The sequence below is a fragment of the Morone saxatilis genome, unplaced genomic scaffold (assembly GCF_004916995.1).
Source record: "Morone saxatilis isolate NCDOM2014 unplaced genomic scaffold, NCSU_SB_2.0 Contig18, whole genome shotgun sequence".
NCBI lineage: Eukaryota > Metazoa > Chordata > Actinopteri > Moronidae > Morone > Morone saxatilis.
Genome location: NW_023339740.1, coordinates 24,217,909 through 24,232,459, shown reverse-complemented (window position 1 = coordinate 24,232,459; position 14,551 = coordinate 24,217,909). Strand labels below are relative to the sequence as shown.

At 39.5% G+C, this 14,551-nt stretch overlaps 1 protein-coding gene across 1 annotated transcript; it reads right to left on the bottom strand.

Moving 5' to 3' along the window:
- Positions 1–6,961: 6,961 nt before the first annotated feature.
- rem1 (RAS (RAD and GEM)-like GTP-binding 1) lies at positions 6,962–14,269 on the bottom strand. The gene is made up of 5 exons (XM_035661183.1): positions 14,043–14,269; positions 11,368–11,762; positions 9,237–9,319; positions 7,795–8,002; positions 6,962–7,671 (listed from the first exon to the last, which is right to left on the bottom strand). Exons 2-5 carry the CDS (start codon positions 11,726–11,728, stop codon positions 7,394–7,396), a joined length of 930 nt encoding a protein of 309 aa, XP_035517076.1. The 5' UTR covers positions 11,729–11,762; positions 14,043–14,269; the 3' UTR covers positions 6,962–7,393.
- Positions 14,270–14,551: the final 282 nt, after the last annotated feature.

Here is a 14,551-nt window from a genome sequence, read left to right as displayed (position 1 = left end):
ACTTCAGGCCAATTTAGTCTCTTGAGTATTTGGTTTGTTTCCAGTAATTTTCTCTGTCTGGCCCAGGACTAACGCTTTGTGTTTCTCCTCTTTTCAAGATTCCTGCACCCGGAGTGTTTTTGTGCTGCCTGGAGGTTCTTTTTGGAGCGCTGGTTGCCACTGTCAGGACCTGCCTGCCCCTGCTCTCACCTCACCCTTTTCCACACAGTTCTACTTGTTACTCAGTTTGTTGTGAATAAACTCTTGAACTTAACCTGCCTCGAGTGTTCTCTATCCGCACCCCGGTCCACATTCCTACTAAACATAACATAGTATTGGGAGCTGTATAAAAAATAATAATCTTGATTGGTTATCAAAAGGATTGTTGTTCCTGATGGCTGAGTCCATATTAAATGACATGTGATTTTACATTTAGAACCATTTTTTAATGACACCCAAAGATGGTTTAGTCCTAAAAAATAAATAAAAGCATTGTCAGAGAGTAAACAAAGAAAGTAAAACTAAATCTGTGTCGTGGTCTGTTATTTCAGCAGCTAATCACTTCTAGATTTCTGGCTAGACTTTCTTTCCTCCCATAATTCATGCTCTGTCATGTTGTTCCTTTAGATCCTGACCTACCATTCCACACACATTTGGTACTTATCAGCTAACTATGTGGAAATGTGTGTAGGAGTCACTGATATTCATGCATCATTAATCCATGTTTTTTTTTTAAATTCATCAGAACTTCAACAGCATTTCATGTATTGTTTGTTAATCTTGGTTAAGCTTTGCCAAAATTGGGTAATATCTGTTGCCCAAGCAGAGGTGGGAAGAAGTTTTTTCAGGTATCTATACTTTTCAATATATATACCCTGTTATATCTGTTAGGGTTATTCGGGGTATAACCTCACAGATTTAAGTACAATTATTTCCTCAAGTCTTTGCTCATGTTTCCATGTCTAATTTATGTTATTAGGTATTATAATATAAGAAAGAAGAGTGGTTATAAGCCTAAACTCACATTTTCACCAGTACAGCTGTAAAAACTCCTCAAAATCCTTGACATTTCACTGTAGGTTGTATAGAACTGATTTTGTTTTTAGCACATCCACTGAACTTTGACAATTCAGCAGTAGAATGTGTAAGTTTTCTGTAAGTCATAATGAAAAAGCTTTCTCACAATATGACACAAAATATTGAGAAAGTTTCTCATTATATTGAGGTACTAGGTCAATATTTTCAGATACTTAGTCCTTGAGAGTTTCTCATTATAAAGACTTACAGGATCCTTTTTCCCTCCACCTCATTTGTAGAAATGAGCTTCCATACAATACACCCAAAAAACATCTTTCTGAATTTTATAACCAATAGTTTGACTGTTTAAACAGATAAAGATACCTCAATCTGGCACATGTGATTTCATTGTGAGAAGGTTTGTGGAGACAATCTTTCTCCATTGTTGCAGTATCTCTGTAGATGAGTCTAAGGTTCATATTCCCAGATGACAAAGTCTTACTTGCCAACAATGTGGCAATTCATGCATTTTGTGTGTTTTCAAGTGATTCTTGCCAATTAAATAAGGAAAAATAAACATTTAAATGCCCAGAATCTGCTTGGACCCTGTAATTTTTTTTAATTTTAATTTACCCAGTGTAGGTTGGCTGAGTTCAAATGCTCACTTACAGAAATACTCTGCTTCACTCTCTCTGTTGTCCTTGGAGATTGTCCAATGCTACTCCAATTGTACTACTGGCCACTGTGTTTGTGTGTTTGGTCTGATGGTGCCATTGTCTGTTTTAATTAAAATGTGGCTTTGATAATCACTGTGCATTTTTGTTTTTGTCTTAGGTTTTATTTGCAAACAGCAAATACTGCTCCTCATAATTGTGTTATAGTCTGGTACAACTGTATCTACTAACACAGCACAATGTTGTAAGAAAAATAGCTTCAGAATAGACTCAGAGGCACAGACACAGCAACACAGGCACAGGGAGTGCGACATCATTCTCTTCTCATGACCTTTTTCCCAGTAGCCATTTTGATATTTAATAGTAGGGTTAACAAAGGCATTACCAATAATAGTAATTAATGCTGCATTCCACTCAGGTCAAACAGAGTCAGGGCATGTTGGCTCACTAGAAAGGCTCTTTGACACTAAATGAATCTTAATCAGTATCACTGGCAACACCTGTGTTTACACTAGATACTAGGACTCATGCAGGGGGAAATAGCCATCAATAGTTGAGAGCCACCGAGTAATAAGTAAACTCAACTATAGTGCTGTGTGTGCTCTCTCCATGTGCCTGATACTGTTTTATACACATTTTTATTATTAGTTATTTTTATGTTTATTTTAGTATTTTGGTTGTAAGCACCTTGAAGTATTGTATTTTTTAATTATTATGTCTGCTATAATGCCATAATACATATATATATATATATATATATAAATACGTATATATGTGTATATACTTGATCCATGACAAAAACCTGTGTATACAAGCTTCTTGCAAAATGTAGTGAGGTGTATTATTCCAGATGACACTTTGCATGAAAAACCCAAACACTACATTTCAATTTAGCTTCCACCGTCAGTTAAGATAATCATTTATGCATCTCACACATTCACATGAAAAGAACAATGAAGAACTAATCTGGCTGCTCTGTTCTGTGCACTCAGCATCACTTGATCCTGTCATGTGTCTCCTTTAATTAATTAATTTATTTCCTGTCTGTAATGCAATTATAAAGTCACTTTAATCATTTGATTCCATATTCTGTTCACTTTTTATTAATATTTATTTATTTATTTATTAGCGCCCGAGCACTGACCGTGCGAAGGCCCTATTGTAATTTTATTTAGATTTCTAAAAAGTCAGATGTTTTATCACTGTTATAATGTGAGCAGACACCATCCAGCCAGCAGGGGGAGCCAGAGTCTCAAACACACAGTTAACTGCTGGCAGAGCCTCAAATTTACATTCCCGTAGTTCTTGGCAGTGTGTCAGTGTGTGTGTGTGTGTGTGTGTGAATAAAGAGGCAGAGTTACAGTAGTGAGGTTTTTACACTGAACCAGAGACAGACAGAGAGGAAACTGTGCAGATAAAATAAACAGAGAGGGGTGTTTGATTTTTTGTGTTCTCTGCTCTGTCTCTGTAAATCAAACGCACCTCAAAGGGGCTGAAGTGTTTGAAATGTCCTGTGGAATAATGTTCAGGTCATTGACAGTGTGTCCAGACACAGATACACTTCTCTGACTTACTCTTAAGCTTTCAGGTTTCTTTAGAGCTCAGTAATTAGCTGTAAACTGCGTTTTCTGATGTTAATATGAGGAGAAGAGAGTTGGCGTTTGGGATTGTTTGTGATGTGATTATATGGAAGGAAAACATATTTTTAATATCTTTTAGCTGAAACACTCTGAGCATAGGCACAATGTCTGTTAGCATGAGCTAAGACTTGTGTTAACCCTAAACTAAGGTTGGTTTCACACCTGTAGTTTGGTTTATTTGAGGTAAAATAACATAAATCTGGTCTGAAAAATAATAATAATATTACCAGGTTAGTCACTGTGTGGTCACTACGTTTCACTCACTTTTTATTGGAAAACTTCTGAATACAACTCTGGTTTAATTTCATTTCCCGACTGATCAGATTGGGAGATTGCTTACTCAGTGAAATTTCACTTTTTTGTGAAAATGAAGTAAAGTAAAAAAAATGGACAAAAACATGCTAATACCACCATTAGGCCAATTTTGGAACCAGTAAGACAATGAAAAGCCTTCAGGAGAGAAAGAGTTGTTTTGTCAGCTACAGGCTACATATCCGTGTCTATTACTGACCACATCCTGTAATTTAATGGTTAAAATGAAGTCTGGAATGATGAGTTAAATTACTGAGGAGAACAGTGAATATTTTATTCCCCACCTCCCCCTGTAATTTTTATTTTGCCTGAATGGGACTTTTGTCTCCTGTTAGTGCTGAGAAAACAGCTAAGATGCTAACATAGTTATTCCACTAGTAGTAGTAATAAGTTACTTTAATGGGTTTATGTAGCTCATTTTAAATGAGTTAAATCGACTGTATTAGTAATAAATATATTTGTATCTGCCAGGTTTGCAGCAACTTTTCCACCAGTTTGACACTCGAACAGCCTTCAACAGACCAGTCAAGCTAAAATGATACTTTCCATGTTAACATAGTTGTGGGGCTCCATGAGAGGTTAATTTCTTTAGCTGCCAAAGTCCCTTTTAATGACCCACATTAGCCCAAAACTGCTAACTGGAGATGATTTTCAACAATTACATTACATGAACTGCTGTAACAAATCTCCACAACTTTTACATTTCAGAGAGGAAACACTGAGGAGAATTTTCTGATGTTTCTATTCATAACGGATTCAGGAGGGAGCTGAACTCACAGCTCTGAGCCGCTGGTCCTCCTCCACTGAGAGGATGTTTACACATCACTGAGTGTGTGTGTGTGTGTGTCATCCGGGTTGAGCAGAGTCATGCATTTTTTCCATTACCCTCATCAAATCAATGTTAAACACTCCTCCTCCTCCATCTACTGTCCCTGTACAACCACAGAGTGTGTTTTGTGTGTGTCACCAAAAAAAGTCCAATCAATAAGCAGATAGAATGTTTGATCAGTAAGAACTGGGACAACCAGTCTGCCAGATGTGGTTTCCAGAAAAACTGCTGCTGATTTAAACCAGCTTGTTGTTATTTCACAGCTCAGCTTCATCTCTGTGAAAAAAAAAATGAATGAATGAATAACTGGTTCTCTGACTGTGTTTCTCCTCAGTGCTGCTCTAGGGTCACCAGCAGGTTCACATGTGTGAATTTCAGTTAAAACAATTATTGGATGGATTACCATAAAATTTGATGTAGACATTTATGTTCCCCCGCAGGATGATTTCCGTCTAGCTAGTGATTTATAACATAATACTTGTAACACTAACATCCCCATCAACCTGAGCTTTACTTTGTGTGTAATGCTGATTAGCAAATATAAGTATGGTACAAACAATTACCATGTTTGTCATCAGCATGTTAGCATAATCTTGTGAGCATGTTAGCATGCTGATGTTAGCATTTAGCCCAAAGTGCCTCTTTAGGTATAGCCTGACAAAGCTGCTAGCATGGCTGTAGACTCTCAGTCAAATGTAACTTCGAGAAAAAAAACTATTGTCTCATATTTGGCCTAACCCTAACCCTAACCCTAACGTGAACCAACACTGCTTTGTCACGCCCCTCTGCGTCTCATCTAGTGTCTGTTTGAGATGCCTTTTGACACTTGATTAACATTGAGAAATGGTCGCAGTTTGGCTAGGTGTAGGCAACAAACATACTTGGTTAAGTTTAGGAAAAGATCATGATTTGGGCTAAAATAAGTATGTTACGCAAGGCAAGTCACATAGGTAACGTTATGTAATCTAATAAGTCATAAATAAGTCAACATTGACTTTTGGTTTCACATTGGACACAAATCCAAGTCTCCTTGGTGAAAATCCTGTGTTTGTTTGACCCATCCATCACCCATCCATCCCAACTGCCTCCTTACACAGACTTTGTTGCTCTTTACACTACGTCGCCTGACGTGTACGGGTTACACTGGAGTTAGATGAAAGGCTGGTGTGTCTCATACAGACAGTAAAGGATAAGTTGTGGGTCTGTATGACACGCCAAAGGGCCATGACAAAACGCCAATATTTGACGCCCTGGGAATGAAGCTGCAATAACAGAGTTAATCAGGCCGAGTATGGTTCCCAGCAGACAGGGCTTGTATGCAGCCTGCGAGGCTAAACTCGGGGCAAAAAAGTCCACGTAACAGACACTGTCCCATCCATCAGACAAACACTCTGCCTGTTTTTTGTCAACCCCACAGAGGTGTCAGTATGCAACCCTGTCGTCATGACGACTGCTAAGTAAACTGCCTCTTCTTCCACTGTGGCTAACGGACCACAGGTCACCATGGCAACGGTAAACATCCAGGAGGCCCGGGGGTTGACGTGGCGACCTAAAAGTGTGCTTATGCGAAGAGGAACACAGAGGTTTTAATCCCTGCAGCTCCTGCAGTAAAGAGATTACAACTGAGAAAAACAAAACACATGAGAAGATCTAATTAGTAATTTTACATTAAATTAAACCCCAAATTGACTAATAATAGTCTAAATTTAATAAAAACACAAAGAAATGTTAGACTAACTTAGGGAAATACTTTAAAACTAAATAAAATATAAAAAGTAATATGAAAAACATGAGTCCTTGATTTCAGACAGAAATTAGGAAAAGCTGCTTCTTTTTTCTAACCGACAACTGTGGATTTGACTGAAATGACATCTGTCTGCTTTTTTTGGCATTTTGCTTTATTTGACAGTGACAGTAGACAGAAAGGCAGCAAAGGCCTTGGCCTACTTGAACCGGCACTGCTGCGGACTCAGTAAGGACTCAGCCTTGATACGTGGTAGGCGTTCTACCAGGCTGGTTTATTTTTAATGTTATTATAGTGTCTGGTAGCTATCTGATAACTCTGATATAGTATCATCCTGGACCGGCTTGAACAGAGCTTTTTGTAATGTAACCTGTAGTTCTCTGTAGATACGCTTACTATCAGCTTAGGAAGTAATGCTGGGCTACTACTAATATGTAGTTAGTTGGACACGTTAACATTAGCAGCTCACATTAGACCAGATAAATACACAGTTTAATCCATTCCTTTAAAAAGAAGACAAGAGCCTCCAAGCTGTTTATACTGAGAATCTCATGTGACTGGTTATGATTGGATAACCATGATTAGGCAATAAGTTCTTAAGGGGAGGGCTTACTGAGAGTTCAGTTGCAAATAAAAACAAAAACAAAATAAATAAAAAATGAACAAAAAGTTTAAAACAAATTGAATTAAATCAATATTAAATCCTATTGGTGGTCATCTGTATTTTTTGTTTGTAAAACATGAGTTTAAGAGGACTGTTCCTTTAAGAGACTTTATTCTGCACAGTGTTGAACTGACAACAGTAGAAACCTCAGGAGAACAGCACAGTGGACACAGTGGAAAATACATCCTGAACACCTATTCACACCGGACACACACACACACACACACACACACACACACACACTCATCCGACCTTTAACTCCTACAGTGATGATCCTTTTACAGTCAGTCTGTTGTTTTATATTTAGGTAATCTGGAGGAAAGTCACAAAAAAAATGAGACCAAATGGTCACAGAGGAAAATTAGTTGGTCACAGTGATCACAGCGACGCACGTAACTGTCCACTGACTCCGTTCACTGCTAATCGTTTTTGTTGTCAATCACCGCGGACAACATCGTCCACGATATTGCAACCAGAGAGCACTTCAACAAGTCAAATAAAGTCCAACCTGACGGTCGTGGAGGACAAGTGTCTTCAGAGGACGGCGAGGTCGTGGCAGCTCTTGGACCGCACTTTGACCGCCATGCGCTGGTTGTTGCGTGCTACCAGTCGGTCCAGGAAGCGCCGAGCCTTCTGGGTAATGCTCTCTTTGCGTTTGTAGATGGAGCGTCGGCGCTCCATGGCCTCGCTGCCGTCCCGACGGAGGCGGATTTGTCGGACCACACCCTCAAACAGCTCGGTGACATTGTGCTGCAAAGACGCCGACGTCTCGATGAACTTACAGTCAAACACCACCGCACATGCTCGGCCCTCTGGGAAAAAAAGACACATACAGGAAGAGAATAAATAATAGCATTAGCCAACTGTTACTATATTATTAACAACTTGTTGTATATCGACATGTGTTTGTACCCTCTGTGACCTTTGACCCCCACCTTCGACAGCAACTTCTCTGGACCGGACAAGGTCACTCTTGTTGCCCACTAGGATGATGGGAAGATTTTCAGCCTGGCGGGCACGTCGCAGCGTGATCCGGAGCTCCGAGGCAGAGTCGAAGCTGGAGCGGTCGGTGACAGAGTAAACGATGACGTAAGCACTCCCAACCTTCAGACAGTCATCCTGAGAGGAGCTGTCCTCCCCCTCCTGACAGGTAGAGAGACATGGACACGGAGAAGAAGAGAAAGCAACGTCATATTCTTCTTTAACTTCCTTTAGTCCTTTCTGTATCTGTATCTGTATCTGTATCTGTTAACCATATGAATTATCTGTATCTGTATCTGTACTCAAAATGGGCGGGGCTTAAACCAGATGTGGGTGGTGCTTAAACTGTAAGTGGGTGGGACTAACTGGAAGTTGTCAATTCAAGCCTGAAATTGATAAAGGTTGATCAGAAGTTGCCACATTCATTGCAAAGCTATTCAGGGAACAGCTTCAGTATTGAGCTTCAGAGCAACGTTTCTGATCACAAGATAACTATTTGGAGTTTTTAAATGAGGTTGGTATATTAATGATTCTAATTTATTGTGATGGCGTAACGGGAAGTTTGCCCTATTCACAAAGGAAAGTGAACTCTTTGCACTTTCTGAACACTTGTCAATGGTCGATCCAACTGTATGGAGACCCAACACTCACCCATTTATAAATAATTAAACTTTTATGCAAAGAAACAGCATGCATCATCCGAACTCTCACATACACTCAAAGATTTAAAAGTTTATCCAATTGGAAATAACAAAAGTTTGCCTGGTAAGTGGCATTTTGTGATCTCAATCACAAAATATTGTAAATATATAAATACTTTATCACAACAAATTATTTGGTATTTTATTTCATGACACTAACAGAATTAATCAAAGCATTAAAGGTCCAGTGTGTAGGATTTAGTGACATTTAGTTGTATTTGATGACCTGGGAATGAGGACAGGCTGTGAGGTGTGTCAGAGAAACTTGTAAAAAATGCCAAAGGCCCAATCTCCAGCCAGTGTTTGGTTTGTCTGTCCTGGGCTACTGTAGAAAAGTGCCAGTTCAACAGGTTGGACTCCATTGAAGGCACCTCGTGGCCTCTGTAAATAAAAACAGCTCATTGTACGATAAAAACATAACAATTCTTAAATTCGGGTGATTATACCCTAATGAAAACATATCTATGAATATTATATTCTATTTCTGCCAATAGATCCTCCTAAATGGTACACACCAGACCTTAAGTGTGATGAACATAAAACCCACAGCAGCCAAACTGTCCACACAGCTTAAAATCAGCCACATTAGGTCTCTTTGCAGGATGTCATGTACCCATAATCCTCTGCTTCAAAACAGACATTGAATGCTCCACAACTTCATCAACACACACACACACACACACACACACACACACCAGTTTGTCGTTCTCCCAGGTATCCATGACGATGAGCGTGGTTTCCTCTCCATCTACTGTCAATGTTCGCTCATATGTGTCCTCTGTAACAAAAAATAAACACATACGATAAACAACAAGACTCTGAATCTGCAGCCCTGTGATGCTTTGAGCTAAATGCTTACATGCCGACATTTAGCAGGTATAATATTTACAATGTTAATCACCCAGTTTAGCATGTTAGAATGCTAACACTTACCAGAACACACACTGAGGGTGATGGGAATAGTTTTGCAGGTATTTGGCCATAAACCAAAGTATTGGACACATTAGAAGCTGATAATGGTGCAGGGGATCAACCAGAGTTATTACATCTAAAAATTTGACACCATTTCATGGCAATCTTTCGAACAGTTGTCAATATCTTTCAGTCTGGACCAAAGTGGACAAGCATCTTCATCCTTAGACCCATGACCCGAGCATGGCTAAAAACAATAAACAACATGGAGGACCAATAACAAATTATATCTGTGATCATAAAGAGGAAAACAACCTGGTAAACAATGGTGACAATACACTATACAGCATCAGCTCTCTGAGCATACAACAACAACAAGAACAATTAAACTAAAGCAAAAAAGTGTAACCAGAGAATCAGCTCAGCAGACCTAAAAACAGCAGACAGGCTCTGCCCCCTCACACCATGTCAGACTATCACGGATCAATACAGGTTGTCAATCATGGCCTCAGGCCAATCAACACGTGACAAGAGCTGATCAATGATGTCAGGTCAGTCAAGGTTGTGATGTCGGAACAAAGACAGAGACAGAAACTGCGCACTGTGGAGGACTGAGATGGAGTATGAAAGCTACAACACAACAATAAAACAAGGTAGAAATCTTTAAAAGGGAAACTCCCATAATTACTTCTGTTACTTCCATAAAGGTGTTAGAAAATCTGTGCAGCAGAGGTCACAGGCTGAGTAGCACTAACCATGACCAGTAAAGTGATCTTAATGTGGAAAATCACTAGTGTTCATTCAATACATTCATGACTCTTAAAGGAAATGTTTGACATTTTGGTAACTATGCATATGCTACGTTAAAAGACATGATTAATATCACGCTCATGTTTATACACTAAACATGGATCCACCTACCAGCACCTCTGAAGCTCACTTATTAGCATATATCATGTTTGTTTAATTCATAAAAAAGTGTAAAAACAACAAATCACAGTTTTATTGAGGTGGTTATACACTCTATTTCTTGGTTGGGATCAGTTGCCCAGCAACCAGAAGGGATGGCAGGAAGCTACTAGAGGTACGTGAATATGTGATAATTAGTGAGCTTTAGAGGTACTTCAAGGTACATTAAAGGTTTACTAACTTAAGCCACAACAAGCTACCAGACCAAGAAAGGCTGTAACCCCCCTGAGTGTGTTAAACTAAGAATGAATTTTAGTGCATATATATTTGTTAAAAAAATTTGTAACTTCAGAAAACTGTTGTTAATTCTGACACCAGTGGTCGTTAAGTGAACTGCAATCAGTGTCCTGTTGCTCGCACTCGCACTCTGTACACAGTCCGTAGATGCGAGCATCATCCTGTGCATGGGCCTAAAGTGACGTGCCATTGACTGAGTGCTAGAAAATAAATTACAATCATATTTAGAATAACATTATTATCTGCAATGTTGTATTTGGACTATTGTCTTCATTAAACAAACTAGCTTGCTGTTTGCAAATCACCCCATCAGCCAAAACCATGACGCCAGCCAGCAAAGTAACCGGCAAGCGAGCCAGATCAGCCCCGGGAGTCTGGATGAAGCTAGCTGACAGTATTTTGCTACGTTAGCTTGTGTTGCACAGTATTGACACTGTACAGAGAGAGAAAGCTGTCTGTAGTGCAGTATCAATCACTTGAGTGAACGGGTTGTAACGTAACTTAAAAATGAGACCTTCCCCAACTTTCTCGATTGCCTGTGGACTGATTTATATGTTTGTATGTAGGGATGTGGGTCGGATTTTCTGCAAAAATTAAAAGGATGTGACATAAAAATAATATCTGAAATGCTTCAGAATCTGACATATTGAACCTTTAAAGTGAGAATATTCAGTTAAACTAATCAGACAATTAAATGTAACATCCCACCTCCAGGTTGTTCATCTTTCTCTGTGATACCGGCAAATATCCCAGCGAGGCTGGTCTTTCCGACACCGTGGTCACCTAGCAAGACCACCCTGTAAATACAGTCCGAGTCGCTCTGCGAGTCGTCCTCCGAGTCTGAACTCCACTGGGCGCGGTAGTGGAGTGACTTGTCTCCAGGGTGGTAGGACGCTGACTGTCCCAGAGGTGGGTGGCTGCGCTGGGGCTGCTCGGGATTGCGCTTGGTGCTGCTGGGGAGTCCAGGGTCTCGAGTCCAGGATGGGTGCTGGTAGAAGTGGGCGGGAGGAATCGGCGTGCTTCCTCGCCGCCGCAGGGGTTCCTTTTCTCTCTGCGTGTTGAGGGTCATGTTGTTATGAAAACGGCATCAGGACAGGACGGGCCTGAGGTAGGAGACAGGACAATTGAGGTTTCAGAATAAAGTCTGGTTCACTATGGTCTTTAAGATTCTTGAAAGGTCAAAAGGTCCAAACACAATGTTACTTTGGTGTGACGTAGAGAGCAGAAGGTTTATTTTCTGTCCATATCCTAAGAACTAACCCTAACCTTTTACAAGCAAAACTAACTTCTGCCAACCTCTAGTACTTTAACTTCTCACCTTGCTGCAGTGATGTAGACGTACACTTCAGGGTGTGTCAGTACACTCTGACATCAGAGGTGCAATAGACTGGAAAGTTTCAACCAAAGAGGGCAATGAAACACACAGTTAGCTCACAGGGTTTTCATGCCAAAAGTGCAACATTGTGCTGTATGTAGCCATTTTGGCCAAGTCTGTCTTACAAAAGAGATTCAGTATCTCAAGAGATCACTTGTTTAAATGAAATTTAAATAAATAAGAATGAGTCAAATGACTTGCAATGGAGAGAGGGGTTGTGCTCTGCTGATTTTCTGCCTGGTTTTAGGCTTAAAATGTACGTCACTTGCGTCCAGTGGGATTGTGGCATTGACGGAATTAGTTAGAAGACTAGAGGAAAGGTTTATTTTGTCATTTTGAGTTCTCTAACTCTACTCTTTGATCCTACAGGGACGTTAGGATAGAGGATGGGAATAGCACGGTATATTTATTATGATTGTTTATATTGTGATGTAGTCCGTAGACTCTTGTGTGTTTTGTTTTTGTGTAACTGGCCTCTAAACCTACTGCAAGGAGTTTTTAACTGGTTATGAAACAGTCACAATGTAATACTGATGTCTCTAATATGACCTATATATGCACACAAGACCATCAGTGAGAAGACTATACCGTATATAGTTTTTCGAGGTTGTCCACAGGGGCCGCCAGAATAATAACAAAAAATCTTTAATCGTTGCTGCTTTAAAGAGCAACCTAGGATCTCTTTTTTTTTTCATTAATTTTTAAAAATTTCTTAATAGGAGTGTGTGTCCTGGAGCAAAGTGAACTACTTTAGGTGCGTGGAGTAAAAGACTACTTAAATCCAGAAAACCCGGCTCAGTTTACTAACTCTTCATTTACCAGCTAGCTGATGCTAGTGCTAAATGACAGAGAGCTTGCTGTGGCACCAGCTGTGTTTAAGTTCAAACGTACCTAAGTTTGAACGGAGTTTGAGAGTTACTCTATAACTTAGTAAAACAAGGGACCATACAAGGTGGTCGCAATGTAGAGTTAAGATCAAATAGTTGAGAGAGACTGATGATAGAAAAGCCAGAGGAATTTATTTCTGATATTTCCTGTGACAGACCAAATCTTTTTACATGTATGATGACTACACTGAGCTTAGTATTGTGTTGTAAAGTTACTTGGACTAAACAAGAGTACAGTGTGATTTTATGCTAGTTTGCACATTATTGCATACATTCTGTTATAGGTCTCTTACAATGAACAATAGAGACGTGAACCAAAATATGTTGAAATGTAACTTACTAACTCAAAAACGAAAAAAAAAAAAAGATTAGAATATGAATATAAATAGGATTTATCAGCCGTCAACTTAAGTCCCAGGAGGAATTGTGGCTACTAGAAACCAAATGTACCCATGAAGACATTTAGCATGCATAAGAGAGCCCTGGCACACAAACAAACTTCCTACAATAAATAATTCAAGTATCTAAAGGTGCCAAGTACGACAGTCACTGAGGGTAAGGTCCAGTCTGGCCAGGTCAGAGCTCCTGCCTTTGGGACTATAGTTAGCGTACTAGATAGTTATTAACAGTAACAGCTTAAAAAAGTCTTACAAAATCCTTTATTAAATTTCTGGTTATTCATCCACAGCAGAACTACAAGCACCAGACATTGCAGGAGGTCAAAGGTCACAGGTCTCTCATGTACAATGTCACACAGCATATGACAAGTTGAAAAGAAGAGCAAAGTGAGATCAACAAATTACAAATAAAATGTGTGGAAAACCACATCTTCCTACATCACGTGATTGTTATTGCATGTAAAATGTCTAAAAACAGATGTGCACATATGTAAAGTTAACAAGCATTAAAGTATCTTTCACATGTGCTATTAATTGTGAAAATGATATTTCCACATGTAAAACATCGGAAAATCACATCACTGATGTAAATTAGTTTTTGGACGTTTCACAAGCCAGAGAATAATGTGTGAAAACATAAAGGTTCTTTGTAAGGCACAGCTGAAAACCCAAAGAAATAAAACCATCAGCAGAAAATAACATTCAGTAGATAGAGTAACTTACCGCACACCCCATGAACAGTCTTGTTTCCGTCCAGCCTCAGTAAACAACAGAACAGAACTGTACCCTGTCTCTGTGTCTCTCTCTCTCTGTCTCTGTCTGTGTAACAGTACCCCGGTGCCACAGTAACCCGCCTGGAAAAAAAAAAAGTTCCACAACAGCGTTAAAAATTCAGCAGTGGAATCACAGAGTTATCTACCTCCCTCTGTGTGTGTGTGTATCAGAGTGACAGCAGAGGAGAAACAGATAACTGAGGAGGGAGAGAGTGTCTGTGAGTGAGTGTGAGTGTGTGTCTGTGAGTGTGTCTGTTAGTATGTGTGTGTGTGTGCTGTTTTATCAGTGTGGAGGTTGAGTTGGTTTAGGAAACATTTTGGTCACTTCCTGTTGGACCCAAAAGACAAAGTTTGGGTGCATGAAACTGTTCAGTCAGGATGTACAAAAATTTTATATAATAAAATCGATTTAATTCAGATTAAAGGTGGACTTTATAGTCATCAACATAAACCTCCAAA

Bases quoted from the DNA above. Each gene is read 5' to 3' on its own strand.
- rem1 (XM_035661183.1), bottom strand. From the start codon at position 11,728: ATGACCCTCAACACGCAGAGAGAAAAGGAACCCCTGCGGCGGCGAGGA. The intron at 8,003-9,236 runs GTGTGTGTGTGT...TCTACCTGTCAG, and splicing joins CCTGGGAGAACGACAAACTG to GAGGGGGAGGACAGCTCCTC. The intron at 7,672-7,794 runs GTGGGGGTCAAA...TTTTTTTCCCAG, and splicing joins CAGAGAAGTTGCTGTCGAAG to AGGGCCGAGCATGTGCGGTG.